Genomic DNA, 20,855 nt, shown 5'->3' on the forward strand with positions numbered 1-20,855 from the left:
AATTATGCAAAAAAACATTCTGGACTGTTTTCAGGACAAAACATTCTGAAAACTTTTTGGCCTAAATGCAAAGCATTATAGTTGGCGCAAACACAACACAGCACATCACCCAAAAAACACCATCCCTACTGTAAAGCTTGGTGTTCTCAAACTCGCAGCCGGCAGGCCACATGGGGCCCACACAGCGCTGCAATCTGGCCTGCTAAATAGTTACACAAAAGTAATTTAATCTGGCCTGCATGGAGCTGCATTCATAAAACTCAAGTAAACAGTTGTAAAATGTGTGTAGGCGATGTTGTGCATTGTTTATGGTTAGTTCTGTTGTAGTACGTTGCTACCATTTTAAGAACTGTTGCATTATCGACCGTAAATTGACACCGTCCTGGTTTACAGCGGAGACAAGAAACCATACAGACCGACATGTGTTCGAGAGGAGCAACTGAACTGACAGCCTGGTGACAGTGAAAGTCCAACATTTTGTGCTATAACAATTGACAAAAGATAATTGATCAGATCTAAACTTTTGGTTTTTTCTCAGTTGAGTCAGCATCAGTACAAGATATATGAGTGGCACTGAGACTATATGAACTACTCATCATAGCAGTCACTCGAAAATATATCGTACAGGGATCCCCAACAAACGTAAATGAGCAAAGAAACACAAACACAGGCAATTTCAGAAAAAGTGGACGCTTGATTTTATTAAATTTTTTTTGTGGAGTACAGAGTGCGACATGTTTGATTTGCAAGGAAAGAGTTGTCGTTTTAAAAGAGTACAATATTAAACGGCACGAAACAAAAAAGCATGCAGAGCAGTATGATAAAAAGCAGCTTCTTGAAGGATCCCAGGGTGTCAGCTTCAACAACATTACTGGGGAATGCCCCTTTTTCTAAACTCCATTTGTGACCCCTGGTCCTTGTTTCTTTTTTCAGGCTGAAAAAGTCCCTTGGGTCGACACTGTCAATACCTTTTAGAATTTTGAATGCTTGAATTAGGTCGCCACGTAGTCTTCTTTGTTCAAGACTGAACAGATTCAATTCTTTTAGCCTGTCTGCATATGACATGCCTTTTAAGCCCGGAATAATTCTGGTCGCTCTTCTTTGCACTCTTTCTAGAGCAGCAATATCTTTTTTATAGCGAGGTGACCAGAACTGCACACAATATTCAAGATGAGGTCTTACTAGTGCATTGTACAGTTTTAACATTACTTCCCTTGATTTAAATTCAACACTTTTCACAATGTATCCGAGCATCTTGTTAGCCTTTTTTATAGCTTCCCCACATTGTCTAGATGAAGACATTTCTGAGTCAACAAAAACTCCTAGGTCTTTTTCATAGATTCCTTCTCCAATTTCAATATCTCCCATATGATATTTATAATGTACATTTTTATTTCCTGCGTGCAGTACCTTACACTTTTCTCTATTAAATGTCATTTGCCATGTGTCTGCCCAGTTCTGAATCTTGTCTAGATCATTTTGAATGACCTTTGCTGCTGCAACAGTGTTTGCCACTCCTCCTACTTTTGTGTCGTCTGCAAATTTAACAAGTTTGCTTACTATACCAGAATCTAAATCATTAATGTAGATTAGGAATAGCAGAGGACCTAATACTGATCCCTGTGGTACACCGCTGGTTACCACACTCCATTCTGAGGTTTTTCCTCTAATCAGTACTTTCTGTTTTCTACATGTTAACCACTCCCTAATCCATGTACATGTGTTTCCTTGAATCCCAACTGCGTTCAGTTTGAGAATTAATCTTTTGTGCGGGACTTTGTCAAAAGCTTTCTGGAAATCTAAATAAACCATGTCATATGCTTTGCAATTATCCATTATCGATGTTGCATCCTCAAAAAAATCAAGCAAGTTAGTTAGACACGATCTCCCTTTCCTAAAACCATGTTGACTGTCTCCCAGTACCCTGTTACCATATAGGTAATTTTCCATTTTGGATCTTATTATAGTTTCCATAAGTTTGCATATAATAGAAGTCAGGCTTACTGGTCTGTAGTTACCTGGTTCAGTTTTGTTTCCCTTTTTGTGGATCGGTATTACGTTTGCAATTTTCCAGTCTGTCGGTACCACCCCTGTGTCAAGAGACTGCTGCATGATCTTGGTTAGCGGTTTGTAAATTACTTCTTTCATTTCTTTGAGTACTACTGGGAGGATCTCATCCGGCCCAGGGGATTTGTTTATTTTAAGAGCTCCTAGTCCCTTTAACACTTCTGCCTCAGTTATGCTAAAGTTATTTAAAACTGGATAGGAACTGGATGACATGTGGGGCATGTTGTCAGTATCTTCCTTTGTAAAAACTTGTGAAAAGTAATCATTTAACATATTTGCTATTTTTTTTTCTTCCTCTACGATTTTGCCATTTGTATCTCTTAAACATTTAATCTCCTCTTTGAATGTTCTCTTGCTGTTGTAATATTGGAAAAACATTTTGGAATTGGTTTTAGCTCCCTTAGCAATGTTCATTTCTATTTCTCTCTTGGCCTTTCTAACTTCCTTTTTGACTTGCGTTTGCAGTTCTGTGTACTCTTTCTGTGTACTTTCTTTTTGGTCCTTTTTTAATGCTCTGTAAAGTGCCTTTTTTCGCTGAATATTTTTTTTAATTGATCTATTAAACCATTTTGGCAATTTAGTTTTACATTTAGATTTGTCTACTTTAGGGATATAATTGTTTTGCGCCTCTAGTACTACATTTTTGAAGAACAACCATCCTTCTTCTGTGGGTGTTTTCTCTATTTTACTCCAATCTACTTCTGTTAGTCTCTGTTTCATACCTTCATAGTTTGCTTTTCTAAAATTGTAAACCTTAGCTTTAGTCTTTACTTTTGGGGATTTTAAAAAACACTTCAAATGAGACCATGTTGTGGTCTGAGTTTGCCAGTGGTTCTCTGACCTCTGTTTTAGTTATTCTATCTTCGTTATTTGAAAAGACTAAATCAAGGCATGCCTCCCCTCTAGTGGGTGCCTTCACAAATTGTGTTAGGAAGCAGTCATTTGTCATTTCCACCATTTCTATTTCATCCTTCGCGCTACCCACCGGGTTTTCCCATTTTATTTGGGGGAAGTTGAAATCCCCCATTAGTATGGCTTCTCCTTTGCTACACACATTTCTAATGTCATTGTATAACAGATTATTTTGCTCACCGTCTGAATCTGGCGGTCTATAGCATGCTCCTATTATTATGCCTTTTGAATTTTTGTCTGTTATTCTGACCCATATTGATTCGGTTTTATTTTCTTTGTCCAGGTTTAACACCTGGGCTTCAAGACTGTTTCTTATGTATAGCGCTACCCCTCCTCCTCTTCTGTCCTGCCTGTCTTTCCTATACAGTGTATACCCACAAATATTATATTCGTCCCCATCACTCTCAGACAACCAAGTTTCTGTAACACCTATCACATCATAGTTACCTGTTAGTGCAGTAGCTTCAAGTTCTAGAATTTTGTTTCTGATACTTCTAGCATTTAGATAAATACATTTAATGGTTGTCTTACCTGAGTTGTTGTTCTTGTTTTGATGCGGTCTCCCTTCTGTTTTTTTGTTGATTTCTCCCCCCTTCCTTTCTAGTTTAAATGCTTCTGAACCTGCTCGAGGATCTTTTCTCCAAGTAGACTAGTTCCCTTGTTATTTAAATGCAGTCCATCCCGTCTATACAGATAGTCCTCGTTGTAGAATGTGGTCCAATGATCAAGATAGGTGAAGCCTTCCCGTGTGCACCACGTCTTCAGCCATGCGTTTTGATTAATTATTTCCAGCTGTCCATATGGTCCTTTGCAAGGTGCGGGTAGTATACCAGAAAATACCACAGTTTTGGTTTTCTCTTTTAATTTCCTTCCTAGCTCTCTGAATTTGTTTTGCAGGGATTTTGGTCTGTCTCTTCCAATGTTGTTTGTACCGATGTGGACGACTACTACCGGGTCGTCTCCTGTTCGTTCTAGGAGCCTGTCCACGTTCTCAGTGATGTGCTTGACCGAGGCTCCCGGAAGGCAGCACACTGTTGTAGTAAGGGGGTCCAAACTGCGAACTGAACTTGCTGTGTTTCTCAATATGGAGTCCCCAACAATCATGACCTCCCTTCTTTTTGCTGTCTGGTCACCACTGTCAATAGGGTCCTGGATGTTGTTCCTTTCATTCTCTTGTTGTTGGTTCTGCTCATCACAATTCTGAAGTGACTCAAATCTGTTGGTTGTTTTGATTTCTGGTGGTTGTGTTTGACGAAGTTTCTTTTTTTCCCTGCTTCTGCCTACCTGAACCCAGCTGTTCTGACCTTCTATCTCCCTGGTGGCTTTCAGTCTGTTAGGGGTGATGCAGACTTCCATGAATTGTGGGTGTGCCAGTTCCTCAAGATCCTGTTGCTGTCTCACTTCTTCCAGCTCCATTTCTAGCATACTTACTAGTTTATGCAAATCCTGGATCGCGCGGCACTTTACGCACACTTGGTTTAGCTCCGCTGGGTTTTCTCGGATTTCCCACATCAAGCAGGTGTCACAGATTACAGGCTTGAAGACCATGTTGAGGTTTTTTTTTTTTTGAAGTTTAGTTTCTTCTGCAGCCGTCAACCTGCTTTCAAACTGCTTCGAAACTGCTCTGTACTTTTCCACGCCTGTACTTCTCCCACTCGCTGTCGCTTCCACTCGCTGTCGCTGGGAAGACTGCCTCGTTTAACTGCGTTGTTCTGCTGTGCTGTCGGCTCCTCCCCTCGCCCGTGTCTCAAAACGGCGCTGAATTTGAATCAGCTGCTCCGAGTTTCAGCTTGTTTGTTATCAGAAAAACACACGCGGCTGTTTGACTTTGAGCTGCTGCTGTGTTTCCCCAATGTCCTCTGTTTTCTGATTAAAGCAATTCAAGATGCAATTTCTCCTTTCTGCTTCGAAACTGCTCTGTACTTTTCCACGCTGTACTTCTCCCACTCGCTGTCGCTTCCACTCGCTGTCGCTGGGAAGACTGCCTCGTTTAACTGCGTTGTTCTGCTGTGCTGTTGGCTCCTCCCCTCGCCCGTGTCTCAAAACGGCGCTGAATTTGAATCAGCTGCTCCGAGTTTCAGCTTGTTTGTTATCAGAAAAACACACTGTTTGACTTTGAGCTGCTGCTGTGTTTCCCCAATGTCCTCTGTTTTCTGATTAAAGCAATTCAAGATGCAATTTCTCCTTTCTGCTTCGAAACTGCTCTGTACTTTTCCACGCCTGTACTTCTCCCACTCGCTGTCGCTTCCACTCGCTGTCGCTGGGAAGACTGCCTCGTTTAACTGCGTTGTTCTGCTGTGCTGTCGGCTCCTCCCCTCGCCCGTGTCTCAAAACGGCGCTGAATTTGAATCAGCTGCTCCGAGTTTCAGCTTGTTTGTTATCAGAAAAACACACGCGGCTGTTTGACTTTGAGCTGCTGCTGTGTTTCCCCAATGTCCTCTGTTTTCTGATTAAAGCAATTCAAGATGCAATTTCTCCTTTCTGCTTCGAAACTGCTCTGTACTTTTCCACGCCTGTACTTCTCCCACTCGCTGTCGCTTCCACTCGCTGTCGCTGGGAAGACTTGATGAGAGCACCGATTTGGTTGATGTGCGCAGCTAGCGATATTTTTGAGAGTTGTCGATTTTAACTTTAAAGTCACGAAAGAACTGCTAAGCTTGTCTACAGTGTGTGGTAGAACAACAGCAATTGAGATCTTTCAAAACCTTAAAGACGCACTAGAACACGCTGGTCTGCAGTGGCATTCTTTGGCAAGCTGAACAACAGCTGGAGCTCCAGCAATGATTGGGAAAAAGAATGGGTTGGTAGCGCTTGTGCAGAAAAAGATGGAAGAACAAAACGCAGAGCAACCAGCAGCATTTACACTGCAACATTCACCAGCAGGCACTGTGCAGTTAATCTTTGAAGCTCCACAAAGTTATGCCCGTTGTTGTGAAATATGTGAACTACATTTGCTCCAGGAGCTTGCAGCACATACAGTTTCCTGCTTTCTTGGAGGAAATTCAATCTAAATAGGGTGACTTGCTGTACTTCACAAAGGTGTGTTGACTAAGCAGGGGCACTGTTTTAAAGAGATTCTTTGAGTTAAAAAACAGGTGAAGAGGTTCATGGAGGAGATTGAAGACACAAAATGGATGATGGATCATGATGGATTTTGCTTTCCTTGTTGATATCACCCAAGAGTTGAATAACCTAAACCTGGTCAGCTTGTGACAACAGTGTTTGATGATGTGAAAGCATTAACAATTAAACTGCAACTGTGGAAAAATCAGATTTCTCAGAGTAATCACACTCATTTCCCATCATGCAAGTCACTTCTGGAAGAGCTGGACATTGAAATACAGTTCATGGTGCTGAAAACTTGACTTACTTTTGAAGGAATTTGATTAGCATTTTGCAGATTTCAGAAAGCAGAGAGTAAGCTTCCAGTTGTTGGCTGATCCATTTTTGCACTGAACAAAAATATAAACACATGTAAAGTGTTGGTCCCATGTTTCATGAGCTGAAATAAAAGATCCTAGAAATTTTCTATACACACAAAATGCTTATTTCTCTCAAATTTTTTGCACAAATTTGTTTACATCCCTGTTTGTGAGCATTTCTCCTTTGCCAAGATAATCTATCCACCTGACAGGTGTGGCATATCAAGAAGCTGATTAAACAGCATGATCATTACACAGGTGCATCTTGTGCTGGAGACAATAAAAGGCCACTCTAAAATGTGCAGTTTTGTCACACAACACAATGCCACAGATGTCTCAAGTTTTTGAAGGAGCATGCAATTGGCATGTTGACTGCAGGAATGTCCACCAGAGCTGTTTCCAGAGAAATTAATGTTCATTTCTCTACCACAAACCGCCTCCAACGTCATTTTAGAGAATTTGGCAGTACGTCCAACCGGCCTCACAACCACAGACCACGTGTAACCTCGCCAGCCCAGGACCTCCACATCCGGCTTCTTTACATGCGGGATCGTCTGACAACAGCCACCCAGACAGCTGATGAAACTATGGGTTTGCACAACCGAAGAATTTCTGCACAAACTGTTAGAAACTGTCTCAGAGAAGCTCATCTGCGTGCTCGTCGTCCTCACCAGGGTCTAGACCTGACTGCAGTTCGGCGTCGTAACCGACTTCAGTGGGCAAATGCTCACCTTCAATGGCCACTAGCATGCTGGAGAAGTGTGCTCTTCACGGATGAATCCCGGTTTCAACTGTACCAGGCAGATGGCAGACAGTGTGTATGGTGTCGTGTGGGCAAGTGGTTTGCTGATGTCAACGTTGTGAACAGAGTGCCCCATGGTGGCGGTGGGGTTATGGTATGGACAGGTATAAGCTACGGCCAACAAACACAATTGCATTTTATCGATGGCAATTTAAATGCACAGAGATACCGTGTCGAGATCCTGAGGCCCATTGTCGTGCCATTCATCCTCTACCATCACCTCATGTTTCAGCATGATAATGCACGGCCCCATGTCGCAAGGATCTGTACACAATTCCTGGAAGCTGAAAATGTCCCAGTTCTTCCATGGCCTGCATACTCACCAGACATTTCACCCATTGACCATATTTGGGATTGACATGTACGACAGTGTATTCCAGTTCCCGACAATATCCAGTAACTTCGCACAGCCATTGAAGAGGAGTGGGACAATATTCCACAGGCCACAATCAACAGCTTGATCAACTCTATGCGAAGGAGATGTGTCGCGCTGAATGAGGCAAATGGTGGTCACACCAGATACTGACTGGTTTTCTGACCCACGCCCCTACCTTTTTTTTTTTTTTTTTAAAGGTATCTGTGACCAACAGATGCATATCTGTGTTCCCAGTCATATGAAATCGATAGATTAAGGCCTAATGCATTTATTTCAATTGACTGATTTCCTTATATGAACTGTAACTCAGTAAAATCTTTGAAACTGTTGCATGTTGCATTTATATTTTTATTCAGTGTAGTTGATGTGGAAACAGCACCAAATAATTTACAGATGGAGCCCATTGATCTTCAATACAACACACCTCTGAAGAATAAATTCAAGGAAGCCCAAGGAGATGTCACACAGTTCTTCAAGCAGCTATCACCATCTTTCCCACAGCTTTGCAAAAGCTTCGGAAAAACCAGGTTCTGTTCGCCAGCACATACATTTGTGAGAAACTTTTTTCTACTATGAATATAAACAAGTCAAAATACAGAACAAAATTATCTGATACACACCTTGCTGCACTCCTGAAGGATTCAACTGCTTAGTCACTGAGGCCAAACATCAACAGAGTCACAGAACTGAAGCATTGCCAGGTGTCTGGCAAACACTGAAAAATCTTTGGCAAACCCAAATTGTAAAAAAGTTCCATGACAGTTCAGTGTAATACTTCATGAAATAAGTTTATTTATTTATTGATTTATTAATTTTTTTAACCAATACCATCTTTCGTGATATCAGGGTCGACATTGACCCGCATGTAAATTGAGTTTGAGACCCCTGAGTTATGGGGATATTTTTCATTGGCAAGGTGTGGGGCACTTGTCAGGATAGAAGAGAAAATGAATGGAGCAAAGTACAGAGAAGTCCTTGAGGAAAACCTGCTGCCCTCTGCAAGAAAGCTGAAACCCACAGCACACAGCCAAAGCTACACTGGAGTGGCTAAGGAAGAAAACGTTTAATGTCCTTGAGTGGCCCAGTCAGAGCCCCTACCTAAATCCAATCGAAAATCTGTGGCACTTGTGGATTGCTGTCCATCAACACTCCCCAAGGAACTTGACAGAGCTTGAACAGTCTTGTAAAGAATAATGGTCAAATATTGCCAAATCTCGGTGTGCAAAGTTGATAGAGACCTAACCCAACAGACTCACAGCTATAATTGCTGCCAAAGGTGCTTCCACCAAGTATTAACTCAGGGGGGTGGAGACTTATCCAATTATGATCTTTCAGTTTTGTTTTTAATATATAATTTTTTTTCTCAATAAAACCTTTTTTTTCGCCCTTAACACTGTGGAGTATGGTATGTAGAAAAGTGGAAAAATTATCCTCATTTAAATGCATGAAACTCTGAAGCACTGACACAACAAAATATGAAAAAAGTTCAAGGGGGTGTAAACTTTCTATAGGCACTGTATATATAGGAAGAGTTTAGATGCAAAATGCGATATACGCCATTTGCACCAAAACTGAGCCAAAAGCAGGATCATTCATCTCACAGTGCCTACTTTCTCATGTTCAATATACTTTGTCCTGAAAACACAATATACACCATGTTACATATTATCGCATGATAATTTCTTTCCATAGCGTGCTATACGCCAGGCTTCTAATTTAAAAAAATCTGACATATCCACTGAGCCAATCGGCTTGCAGTATCGCAGTCGTGTGACCCTATTGGCAGCACCCTCACAAATAATGCTTAGACAACAGTCACTCGATCAGAATTGTGTAACCTCTCTTCATCTCATAAGAACATAAGAAAGTTTACAAATGAGAGGAGGCCATTCATCCTATCTTGCTCATTTGGTTGTTAGCTTATTGATCCCAGAATCTGATCAAGCACATTTTTGAAGGATCCCAGGGTGTCAGCTTCAACAACTTTACTGGGGAGTTGGTTCCAGACCCTCACGATTCTCTGTGTAAAAAAGTGCCTCCTATTTTCTGTTCTGAATGCCCCTTTGTCTAATCTGCATTTGTAACCCCTGGTCCTTGTTTCTTTTGTCAGGTTGAAAAAGTCCCTTCGGTCGACATTGTCAGTACCTTTTAGAATGTTGAATGCTCGAATCAGGTCGCCACATAGTCTTCTTTGTTCAAGACTGAATAGATTTTATAAAATCCCGGACAGACATAGTACTGAAAAATTTTTCACCCTTTGCCAGTCTGAAAGAAACGTAAGAAGCAATCTCGTCGTCATAGGTCGTTATATTTGAGGATTCAGTTTTTTCATAGATTTTTTATTCAATTTCATTATCTCCCATATGATATCTGTAATAAACATTCTTATTGCCTGTGTGCAGTACCTTATACTTTTCTCAATTAAATGTCATTTGTCATGTGTCTGCCCAGTTCTGAATCTTTTCTAGATCATTTTGAATGACCTTTGCTCCTGCAACAGTGTTTGCCACTCCTATTTTTTGTGTCGTCTGCAAATTTAACAAGTTTGCTTACTATACCAGAATCTAAATCATTAATGTAGATTAGGAATAGCAGATGACCTAATACTGATCCCCGTGGTACACCGCTGGTTACCACACTCCATTGTGAGGTTTCTCCTCTAATCAGTACTTTCTGTTTTCTACATGTTAACCACTCCCTAACCCATGTACATGCATTTCCTTGAATCCCTACTGCATTCAGTTTGAGAATTAATCTTTTATGCAGGACTTTGTCAAAAGCTTTCTGGAAATCTAAATAAAACATGGAATATGCTTTGCAATTATCCATTATCAATGTTCATGATCAAAAAAATCAAGAAGGTTAGTTAGACACGATCTCCCTTTTCTAAAACCATGTTGACTGTCTCCCAAAATATTGTTACCATATAGGTAATTTTCCATTTTGGATTTTATTATAGTCTCCATAAGTTTGTATATAATAGAAGTCAGGCTTATTGGTCTGTAGTTACCTGGTTCGGTTTTGTTTCCCTTTTTGTGGATCGGTATTACATTTGCAATTCTCCAGTCTGTCGGTACCACCCCTGTGTCAAGAGACTGTTGCATGATCTTGGTTAGCGGTTTGTAAATAACTTTGTTAATCTCTTTTAGTACTATTGGAAGGATCTCATCTGGCCCAGGGGATTTGTTTATTTTAAGAGCGCCTAGTCCCTTTAACACTTCTGCATCGGTTATGCTAAATTTATTTAAAACTGGATATGAACAGGTTGACATGTGGGGCATGTTGTCTGTATCCTCCTTTGTTAAAACTTGTGAAAAGTAATCATTTAATATATTTGCTATTTTTTTTCTTCATCTGTGATTTTGCCATTTGTATCTTTATTTAACCTCCTCTTTGAATGTTCTCTAGCTGTTGTAATATTGGAAAACCATTTCAGAATTGGTTTTAGCCCCCTTAGCAATGTTTATTTCTATCTCTCTCTTGGCCTTTCAAACTTTCTTTTTGACTTGAGTTTGCAGTTCCGTGTACTCTTTCTGTGTACTTTGCTTTTGGTTCCTTTTAAATGCTCAGTGCCTTTTTTCCTCTCTTTTTTTTTTTTTAAATTGACCTATTACATCATTTTGGCAATTTTGTTTTAGATTTAGATTTGTCCACTTTTGGGATAACTGTTTTGCAGCTCTAGTACTATATTTAAAAAAAAAGACTTTTTTGTGGATGTTTTCTCTATTTTACTCCAGTCTAGTTCTGATAGTCTCTGTTTCGTTACTTCATAGTTTGCCTTCCTAAAATTATAAACCTTAGCTTCAGTCATTACTTTTGGGGTTTTAAAAAGCACTTCAAATGAGACCATGTTGTGGTCTGAGTTTGCCAGTGGTTTTCTGACCTCTGTTTTAGTTATTCTGTCTTTGTTATTTTGAAACCAAGTTTCTGTAACACCTATCACATCATAGTTACGTGTTAGTGCAGTAGCTTCAAGTTCTAACATTTGGTTTCTGATAGTTCAAGCATTTAGATAAATACATGTAATGGCTGTCTTACCAGAATTGTTGTTCTTGTTTTGATGTGGTCTCCCGTCTGTGTTTTTGTTGATTTCTCCCCCCTTCCTTTCTAGTTTAAATGCTTTCCCTTGCAATGCCAACCCCACTTAATGGTGTTTTACATTTGTGTTCTCCCTCTGCGCGGGATGCAAAGTTTAGCGTTTTAATTTATAGAAATGTGTTGCATCTTTAGAAATAAGTGTAAAGTAATTTTAGAAAAATGTGGAGATTTATACTTGGTTACGACCCTGACTGAAGATGTCATTAGCAAAGGGGCCGGTTGTACTAACCAGGTCAAACAATAGGTCACGTTTTACTAAACATATTAAAGCTTATAAACAAACAATTACCATAATGAACACTATTGTAGTGTGTTGCTTAAAACATAATAACACAATATTCATAATAAACTTGAGTTCTTATCTATAAACAGTAACACGTTTAAAGCTTGGGACTCCGTGTCTGTAGCTTGGTGTTGTTTTCATTATCATCAGGGTATTTTATGTTATTGGAAGCTAAAATTACTTTTTTAAAAACACAATTTTCTTATACCAATACAGTACTGCTGAGTGCTCAGTTCATTTGAAAACCAGGTGACTCTGTGAGTGCTGCGGGGCTCAAGCACCAATGGGTGAAAATTATTTTCTGCACAGTGCAAATAAGTCACCTGTTCTGTCAAATTATGGTGCGGATGCTTCACAAGAAGAACTATTTTTGCAGCGTTTAAAAATATAAAATCCATTTATACAAAGTCTCCCAGCTTTCTTGAAAAGATCTGCAGTTCCCTTGATTTTCTTTTGTATCTGTTTTGCTCTCATTAGTATCTATAGTAGATACATCAATCATATATATATATATATATATATATATATATATATATATATATATATATATATATATATATATATATATATATATCAAATTATATATAAAGTGCCATGTTAATCACATTGAATATAAAAGAAAAATAAAAGTTTTTTAAAAAAAAGCAATTCTCAAGTCTGCAAAACATAAAATTGCCTAATTGTGGTTTGAAACTGGAAAATGAGTGGTTACCGTGCACAGACATGGTGGAAAATACTTTAAAGTGACTGCATCTGTATCTGTCAGCTTTGTTTTTTATAAATCTTTTGTCCAAAATCCATGGCCGAACATATATTTAAGAAAAATAAAACCATGCTCAGTTCTTCTCAGTGCTGTAAAGGAGCAGGCCGGAAATGTCCGCTCAAGGAACTACACGTCTCCACTCCCACGCACCATATATAATTAGCTTGCTCCACTCCGATCACACTCTGGGTGTTCCTGCACATGCGATTGACAGCTGAGACCTCAGTCAGAACTGTGGCATGAGCAGGGGGTGCGTGGCCACTAGACAGCATGTTCATTGTGTATGACAACAGCTCCAGATACGTGCTTAGCTGTCTAGTAATATACAAACACAGACAGTTACTTAAACAGACACGAAAAAACAAACAAAACACACACGAATATTTCAAGTACACTTTTCTCTGCGTCTCACATGGTCCTTCCAGTTTATAACAACAAACCCAAGCAAAGGAAAAGATTAACAATTCTCTGGCCCCTATATGCTATCACGCATGACCCCTTGGTAAACGATTGTAGATGCTTTTATTGCTTGCAGCTGCTACCTCATTTACCTTCCAGGTCAATACGTTCCTGCAACAGAGTCTCGCCTTCTTCCAGGCTGATCGACTTCCCGACTGGAAGTTTTGTTTTTTTGCAAGTGTCTAATTAGTCTCTCTATACTAGAGTCTGCCTCTGTAAACAGACAGTATACTGCACTAGTCAGCTTTTCACGCTACAAAGACACCACCAGTGTTAATGGCTTTTTAGCTACACTATGCTGCTGAATTGGCAGGAGCCTTTTCAAACTGAAAATATTCTGTGTGTTTCTATGCCTTTGCTGTGTTTGCTGTGCTGCACTGACAAACAAAGGCTACTAGATTTTTCTAGTTTGCAGGTAACTGCAGCCCTTGTCTGTTTTACAGTGCATGCTTGCAGTTTGCCAGTGGCTTTTTTTCAGATTTTTACCTGCATGCCACTTGTTCTGGTACTAGCCTGGTACCAGAGCTGGTACTAGGGTCTGTACCAGAACTGGTGCCAGGGCCTGTACCAGTTGGTCCCAGAGCCAGTACCACTCTGTATCAAAGCCTGTACCAGTCACCTGGTCGGTATCAGGACCAAAACATTACCAGTGCTCCATTTTTTGTGTACACAGTTTTCTGCATCAGTCAACTTACTGTCTGTTCTTGTGCAGATAGATTGCACAGCTGAACGGTTTTTTCAACCTTTCACAATGCCTGGGTTTCACTCTTGTGCTGGTTGCAAAAGAAACATTCCAGCAGAGGGTAAGCACGACAGGTGCATCCATTGCCTGAAAAGGGAGCATGCAGAAGAGGCACTTAAAGACCTCAGCACTTGCGCATCTTGTGCTAATTTTTCTAAGAGGACACTGGAAAGCAGGCTGGCCTGCTGTTCCGGAGACTGATCTGCATCTTTGACTCCTGTGCAGCATGACTCACCCTGTTCGTCTTCTGCAGCACGGTCAACAGAGTGCTTGCCCCCTGTTACACCGGGAACTAGGAAATGAAACGCTAGGGGTAGGAGCAGGACTAAGTCTGCACTCCTCTAAATCCTCCTCTTCATGATCTGGCTAGGAGAGCTCCAGAGCTCCCCCTCTCCTCCTACAAGGAACAGGAGCCACCGTTGCAGGCATTCTGATACTGACCGTGTCGCGGGGCAAATGGAGAAGTTTTTTAAAGCTATGAACCAGCAGCAGTCCCATTTGACAGAGCTGCTGCGTGCCCCCCACCCCCACAGTGTTGTCTCAGCCCCCAGAGTTCAGGCAGCATTGCCTGACCCACAAGACCAGAGCAGGAGGACACCATGTCCCTTATTGCATCAGAGAGCATTGACCCTCAAGAACTAATCTTCCCGTCCGAGGACGAAGAATCAGATCTCTTGGCTCCCACGATAAGCCCCTCTCTATATTTGATAGGGTGCCAACTGTTGAGCGTCAGCCTAGGATGACTGTACCAAGCAACTGCACTGGATGTCTCCAGGTCTCTGGACATTTTTGTATAAGGTACACAATGCAGATAAGATGAGCTTGGCCCAGTTTCCTCCTGTTGAGGCTTCTATCGCCATTTTGTGCAGATACTTAATCTAGCATTGCTGCAAAAGGACCAAATTCATGCCCTGATAAACAATGCCACGTCACTGAAATGATGCTGAAAAAGGCCTATGCGGCCTAAGCATTTTGCACACGTCTTGATAGCTACAGTAGCATACTAGTGGCTTACCAGTCCATGCTGCTCTCACCCCCTCACCCCCTCAGTTGGACGAGCTGAGGCTGGTCAACAACCACATGCTTCAGTTATCTAAGTACAATGGTCAGGCATTAAGCAGGAGCATGACTGGATTGGTGGCAGCAAGGTGGCAGCTCTGGCTTGCTCAGGCTCGGATACCTGACAAGGACAAGGCGTCGTTACTGGATGCACCTGTAACACCAGGGTATACATTTGGGTGGCTGTGGATGAGATGCTAAAACACTCTCACCAAGCATGTGAGTCTTCCAAGGAGTTGGCATGCCTCCTCCCCAAGTATAAGCCCCCAGCGTGTAAGCCTGCTAAGCATTGGCAAAACAGGCGTCCTCAGCAACAAAAGCAGACTCAGGCTCCTGCAGCCCCTGCTAGAGCTTATGCACAGAACTGTTTTCACAGTGTGCAACATGGAGGCTGATGCAATTATCATGCCCCTACACACAAGCCACAGCCACAAGTGTGAGCTTCTAAAAGCCTGCAACTCTAGAGATTTGCTGCCACAGGCCCTATCAGGCCCATCTGAATTATTTGGTGATAATGCACTAGGGACACCTGAGTGATTACCACCATAAGGGCATGATCGCAACTACGGTTATGAACCCTCAAGACGCTGTATTAGTGTCTCAGGAGGTGGCAGCCGTACCTCACAAACTGTGCTCAGGTGATTCAGGCTATAAGAGGTTATATCCCACTAGGTAATGGTTACATTTCTATTTCAAGGAACTAAGGTTATGATAATAAGCTATGCTCTTGACTGCTGTCATTAGTATGTTGCATCACATTTCCTGCTGTAGTAAATGTGTGTTTATGCTTTTCTAGCTCCACCTGGCCCTCTTTCCACCCTCCATCTTGGCACTCCACCCCCTAGTGGCAGCTCCACTTTGTCCAAGAAAAGACCACCACCCCCTCCCCCTGGACATAAACGTACCCTCTCTGACCCATCAAGCCCTCTACCTCATGGCCCACAAAATAAAGGTGTGACCCATTGGGGTGAGTTGGTAAAAATTGTAAAAAAAATAAATAATAATAATTAAAAATAAAAAAATAAACATTTTTAATAACCTATAACAGTACAGGAGAAAGATTATTTCTGCACAGTGCTTGTTTTCTTTTACCATATATCATTAATTTCAATAAGATCACCAACATTGTTACAGGGAGAAGCATGTAATTGATACGCTGCAGTGCTAAATGGAGAAATTCTCTTTTCTCCTGGTGAACGCTACCAATTTCAATTTGATAAATGTATTCCACATCGAATTAATATTTTAAAAAATATATATCAATACAGTCAGGATTCACTTTAAAAATATATTGCCACAATATGAACGACACAGGATGCAGAAAATATATAAAGTAACGTGTTTCTTGTAAACCTGTAACATCAAATGGAACACACTTGTTTAAGTTGTCTGAGCTGTATCTACTTCCAGGTCCTAATTCTCTTTGTTTATAATATGCATCACGGCATAGGCCAATATATTACTTTCACCCTGGATGTCCTGAATACTTGTTGATTCAAGTTTGTGTGGACTTTTCTTGTATAGGATTTTTCATGTATTTGGTAACTTAAGAACAATGTGGTAAAATAGTTGTAAAAATATTGAAGTTAAACTTAATTAGTAATGCTATTTAACTCATTCAAAGATTAGTAAAAGTTTCTGGATTTAACAAATTTGCTGTTACCTAGGTAATGATCCTGGTCCAGTTTCTACAAACAAAACTTCAACAGGGAACAAGTTTGAAGGAATTCCTCAGCAGCAAAGGTATGACAAATAAGAGTTCCTAAGAAATAATCATAAGTTCGATATGCAAACTGTTAGGGTTATAGTAATTTAAACATTATTAAATTGTATATGATACCTGTTGTACTGATTTTAAGATTTGTTTCCCCATTGTTAGCACTGGGACCACAAAATCCACTCTGGGCCCAAGAGTTCTTCCCAAACTACCTCAAAAAGGTAGTTTTTTTGTTGTTTGATTCTTTTTGTTTTTTTAATACCATAATGATTGATGCATGTGTAATTAATTTTTAAAATAATACATAAAAATAAATTTTTACTTTTGAATGTGTAAATCCAAATTGAAATGTACTCTGATTATGATCAGAATCAAGTTAATTTTTTGGATATGTGGATAGAAAATTCAGAAAGGGGTCTGATCACTACTTTGTACCAAAAAGAAACTGACAAAAATACTCTACTCTTAGCCAATAGTTTTCATCCAATGCCTTTGAAAAGAGTCAGTTCTTTAGATTGAAACGTGTATGCCATTCCACAGAGGAGTTTGTTGGTAAATCTGCTGATGTGAAACATAGATTCATTACACAGGGTTATCCACAGTTGTATTGAAGTAGCTCACAGTTCAGCTTTAAACAAACCACGGATTGAACTCATACAAAAAAAAAAAAAAACAAGAAAGAAAAAATGGGTTCAGTTACATTTATTACGACATGTACTCCCAAATCTCATTCGTTCAAAACAGCTACTAATAAACATTAGCATTTATGATCTACTGAACTAGCTTTAACGACATAGTTTAAAGATCCACCTTTGGTAGTTTTGGTAGGTCCAAATCTATGGGATACATTGGTAAATGCAAATCTTCAACCAAAAAGAAAAATTCCGACGCACACTCTGTTAAGCCCAATAGTGAGTGGGAACTGTAAGTGTGGTAACTGTGCCCAGTGTAATAATACCATAAAATAATAGTGCCCCTGTGGAATGGCGTACATAGGCAAGACTACACGAATGCTAAAGCAAAAGATTAGTCAACATAAAAGCTTGATACAGAGAAATGATCTGGACTATCCCACAGCAGTTCATTTTAATGATCATGGCCACAACATTTCTACTTTGAGATTCTATGGAATCGAAAAAGTTAAAATTAATAAGAGGATGAAATATAGATGAGGTGATAAATAGAAAAGAAGCATATTGGATTTATACATTTCAGACCCAAAGGCTTTAATGATGAATTTGATCTGCGAGCTGTGCTGTAAAAATGTCTTCTTACTTTTTGATTTAATTAAGGTATGAAAATGATGTTTAGACCCTATGAAAATGTATTTTTAGATTATTTTGTAGATACTTTATTGTCTCATAAAGAAACTTTTCAACGAATTATAATTTATAGGAATGTAATTTTTTTTTATTTTTTTTTTGAAGATGGGACTAATCAGGAGTGCAGATATTTAATTTATGGAAATAGTTCCCATGCAATATACGGTGGCTCTCAAAAGTATTCACCTCCTTGGACTTTTCCAAATTTTATTGTGTTACAACATGGAATCAAAATGGAGTAAATTTGGATTTTTTGCCATTGATCACTGAGGCACCTTTGGCAGCAATTACAGCAACGGATAGATAAGTCTCTACCAGCTTTGCACATCTGGACACTGCAATTTTTGCCCATTCTTCTTTGCAAAATTGCTCAAGCTCTGTCAAGTTGGATGGGGACCTTTGGTGAACAGCAATTTTCAACTCTTTCCACATATTCTCAATTGGATTGAGGTCCGGGCTTTGACTGGGCCACTCCAGGACATTGACCTTTTTGTTTTTAAGCCACTCCAGTGTGGCTTTGGCTGTATGTTTGACTTCTCCCAAGTCCCAGGTCTCTTGCAGACTTCAGCAGGTTTTCTTCCAGGATTTCTCTGTACTTTGCTGCATCCATTTTGCCGTGGAAACTGTAACTCCTTTAGAGTTGCTATAGGCCTCTTGGTGGCCTCCCTGACTAGTGCCCTTTTCGCCCGGATAATCAGTTTTTGAGGATGGCCTGTTCTAGACAGATTCACAGTTGTGCCATATTTCTTAATAATGGACTTTACTGTGCCCCCGGGGATATTCAGTGCCTTGGAAATGTTCTTATATCTTACCCCTGATTGGTGCTTTTGAAGAACCTTATTCTAGATTTGCTTTGAATGTTCCTTCACCTTCATGGTGTAGTTTTTGTTAGGAAATGTACTAACCAACTGTGGGACCTCCCAGAGACAGGTGTATTTAACAATAAATCATGGGAAATACATTAATTGCAACAGGTGGACGCCATTCAACTAATTATGTGACTTCTAAAGACAATTGATTGCAACAGAACTTATTTAGGTGTGTGATAGCAAAGGGGGTGAATACTTATGCAATCAATTATTTTATGTTTTATATTTGTAATTAATTTAGAACAATTTGTAGATTCTATTTTTCACTTTGACATTGTGGACTTTTTTGTGTTGATCAGTGGCAAAAACTCCTAATTAAATCCATTTTGATTCCATGTTCTAACACAATAAAACATGGAATAGTCATATTGGGGGTGAATACTTTTGAGAGCCACTGTATACTGATGTATTTGTACAAATCTAAGGATATATTCTAAAATAAGATAAGACATGCCAAGTAATTCAGTGAAGTAGCTTAAAATATGTTGAGACAAATATGTAATTTTATGTAAGTATTGTGATTTCATTCCAAAAGGGGCAGGCAAAATGGTAATTCTTAATATTGTGATAATGTAAAGAAAAAGGTACACATTGCTTCAATAACAGACCTTTTAATATGTTTTACTCAGTGTGCTTATAAATCCTTATATTTTTTGTTGTTTTTATTTCAGTGACATTAAGAAAAATCGATACCATACATCACCCTTCAATAGAGAAACCAAGTCAGCCCCCTGAGGTTTTCCAGAAGTCACCCCAGCCTGTTGAAATACCCCAGAAACCTCAGTTAGGAGAAAAGCTCCTACCAGTAGACTTGCCCCCCAAACCAGGAGAACTTCCCCCAAAGCCCCAGCTGTCAGATTTACCCCCCAAGCCCCAGCTGGGAGATTTACCTCCCAAGCCACAGGCCAAGGATCTTCCACCCAAACCTCAGCTTACAGAGATCCCTCCAAAACCACAATCTGGACAGAGTTTGCAGAAGCCTCCATCACTGGAAGTGGCAGCAAAACCCCAACCTGCAGAAATACCTTCAAATCTGTCGGGGGATGCTGGACAGAATCAGCCTTCGGAGGATACCAACGGTACATCCCCTGTTTTAACAGAGATGCCAGTTCCTCTACCTAGGAAAATAAATGCAGTAAGTAGACATCCATATTTTTAAAAAAATATATAAATTTCCACCCTGTTAAGCGGTTTTTGTTCTTTTAATTGGTATAGAAACACAGCTGTGTATAGCAGCTGAATGCATTACCCAGTCTTTATCAAATTCCAAATGTTGGATCTCCCTGTAACGCTGCTCTGAATACTGTAAACCCCTTCATATCCACAGTCACTTTTTTGTTTAGAGATTTTTTATAAATTAAATTAGGCAGCATTAACTGAAAGATAAATAATATTGTATACAGTAGAGTGCACAGTTAGCAGCCATTAAAGTTCATTATTAAATTGATATAGCAAAATACAGCAGGAACCTCATCAGCACTTTTTTATTACTGCCACCAAATAATAGCAGGGGCCGCAAATATGCTAGGCTACCTAGAAAATAAAAGTAATAGGTTAAATATATGCAGTTTGTAGTTTGTTTAATAAGGGAACATAGTTGTGTACATTTATTGTAAAAAAAAAAAAAAAAATCCTTAAACTCAATCATTTGTCATATTTTGTTATCGTTTTAAAACAAGATTCTTTAACTTTTTCTCATTTAATCAATTAAGAACATTTCTCCTTCAACAGTATTTGGATGATGTTTTCTGAGTAGAACAAAAAAAAAGAAAAATCGACAAAGCTACATTTCACATAAAATGCCTTTAATCATTACTAATATTTGATAAATCACTTGGAGCTAGCATATTGCAAGTAAGAAAAAAATGCTAAGCTATTACTGGACTACTTGTTTGTTATTTCACATAGCAGTGTGTACTAAGATCAATATTAAATACTGTGAAAACAGGGGAGGAAATCTCTCA

The 20,855-nt window shown here is 39.7% G+C and overlaps 1 protein-coding gene across 5 annotated transcripts in view; it reads left to right on the forward strand.

Annotated features, from left to right (window-relative positions):
• LOC121313126 (arf-GAP with SH3 domain, ANK repeat and PH domain-containing protein 1-like) overlaps positions 1-20,855 on the forward strand; it is a 259,165-nt gene that overhangs the window by 201,262 nt on the left and 37,048 nt on the right. For 3 of the 5 annotated variants that reach the window (XM_041245316.1, XM_041245315.1, XM_041245319.1), the window contains 4 exons: positions 15,780-15,950; positions 16,651-16,726; positions 16,863-16,921; positions 19,563-20,026. In XM_041245316.1, the coding sequence (XP_041101250.1) occupies positions 15,780-15,950; positions 16,651-16,726; positions 16,863-16,921; positions 19,563-20,026 (770 nt within the window). The remainder of the gene's footprint in view (positions 1-15,779; positions 15,951-16,650; positions 16,727-16,862; positions 16,922-19,562; positions 20,027-20,855) is intronic. The other 2 variants (XM_041245317.1, XM_041245320.1) reach the window with 2 other exon arrangements.

Source organism: Polyodon spathula, chromosome 3 (assembly GCF_017654505.1).
Source record: "Polyodon spathula isolate WHYD16114869_AA chromosome 3, ASM1765450v1, whole genome shotgun sequence".
NCBI lineage: Eukaryota > Metazoa > Chordata > Actinopteri > Acipenseriformes > Polyodontidae > Polyodon > Polyodon spathula.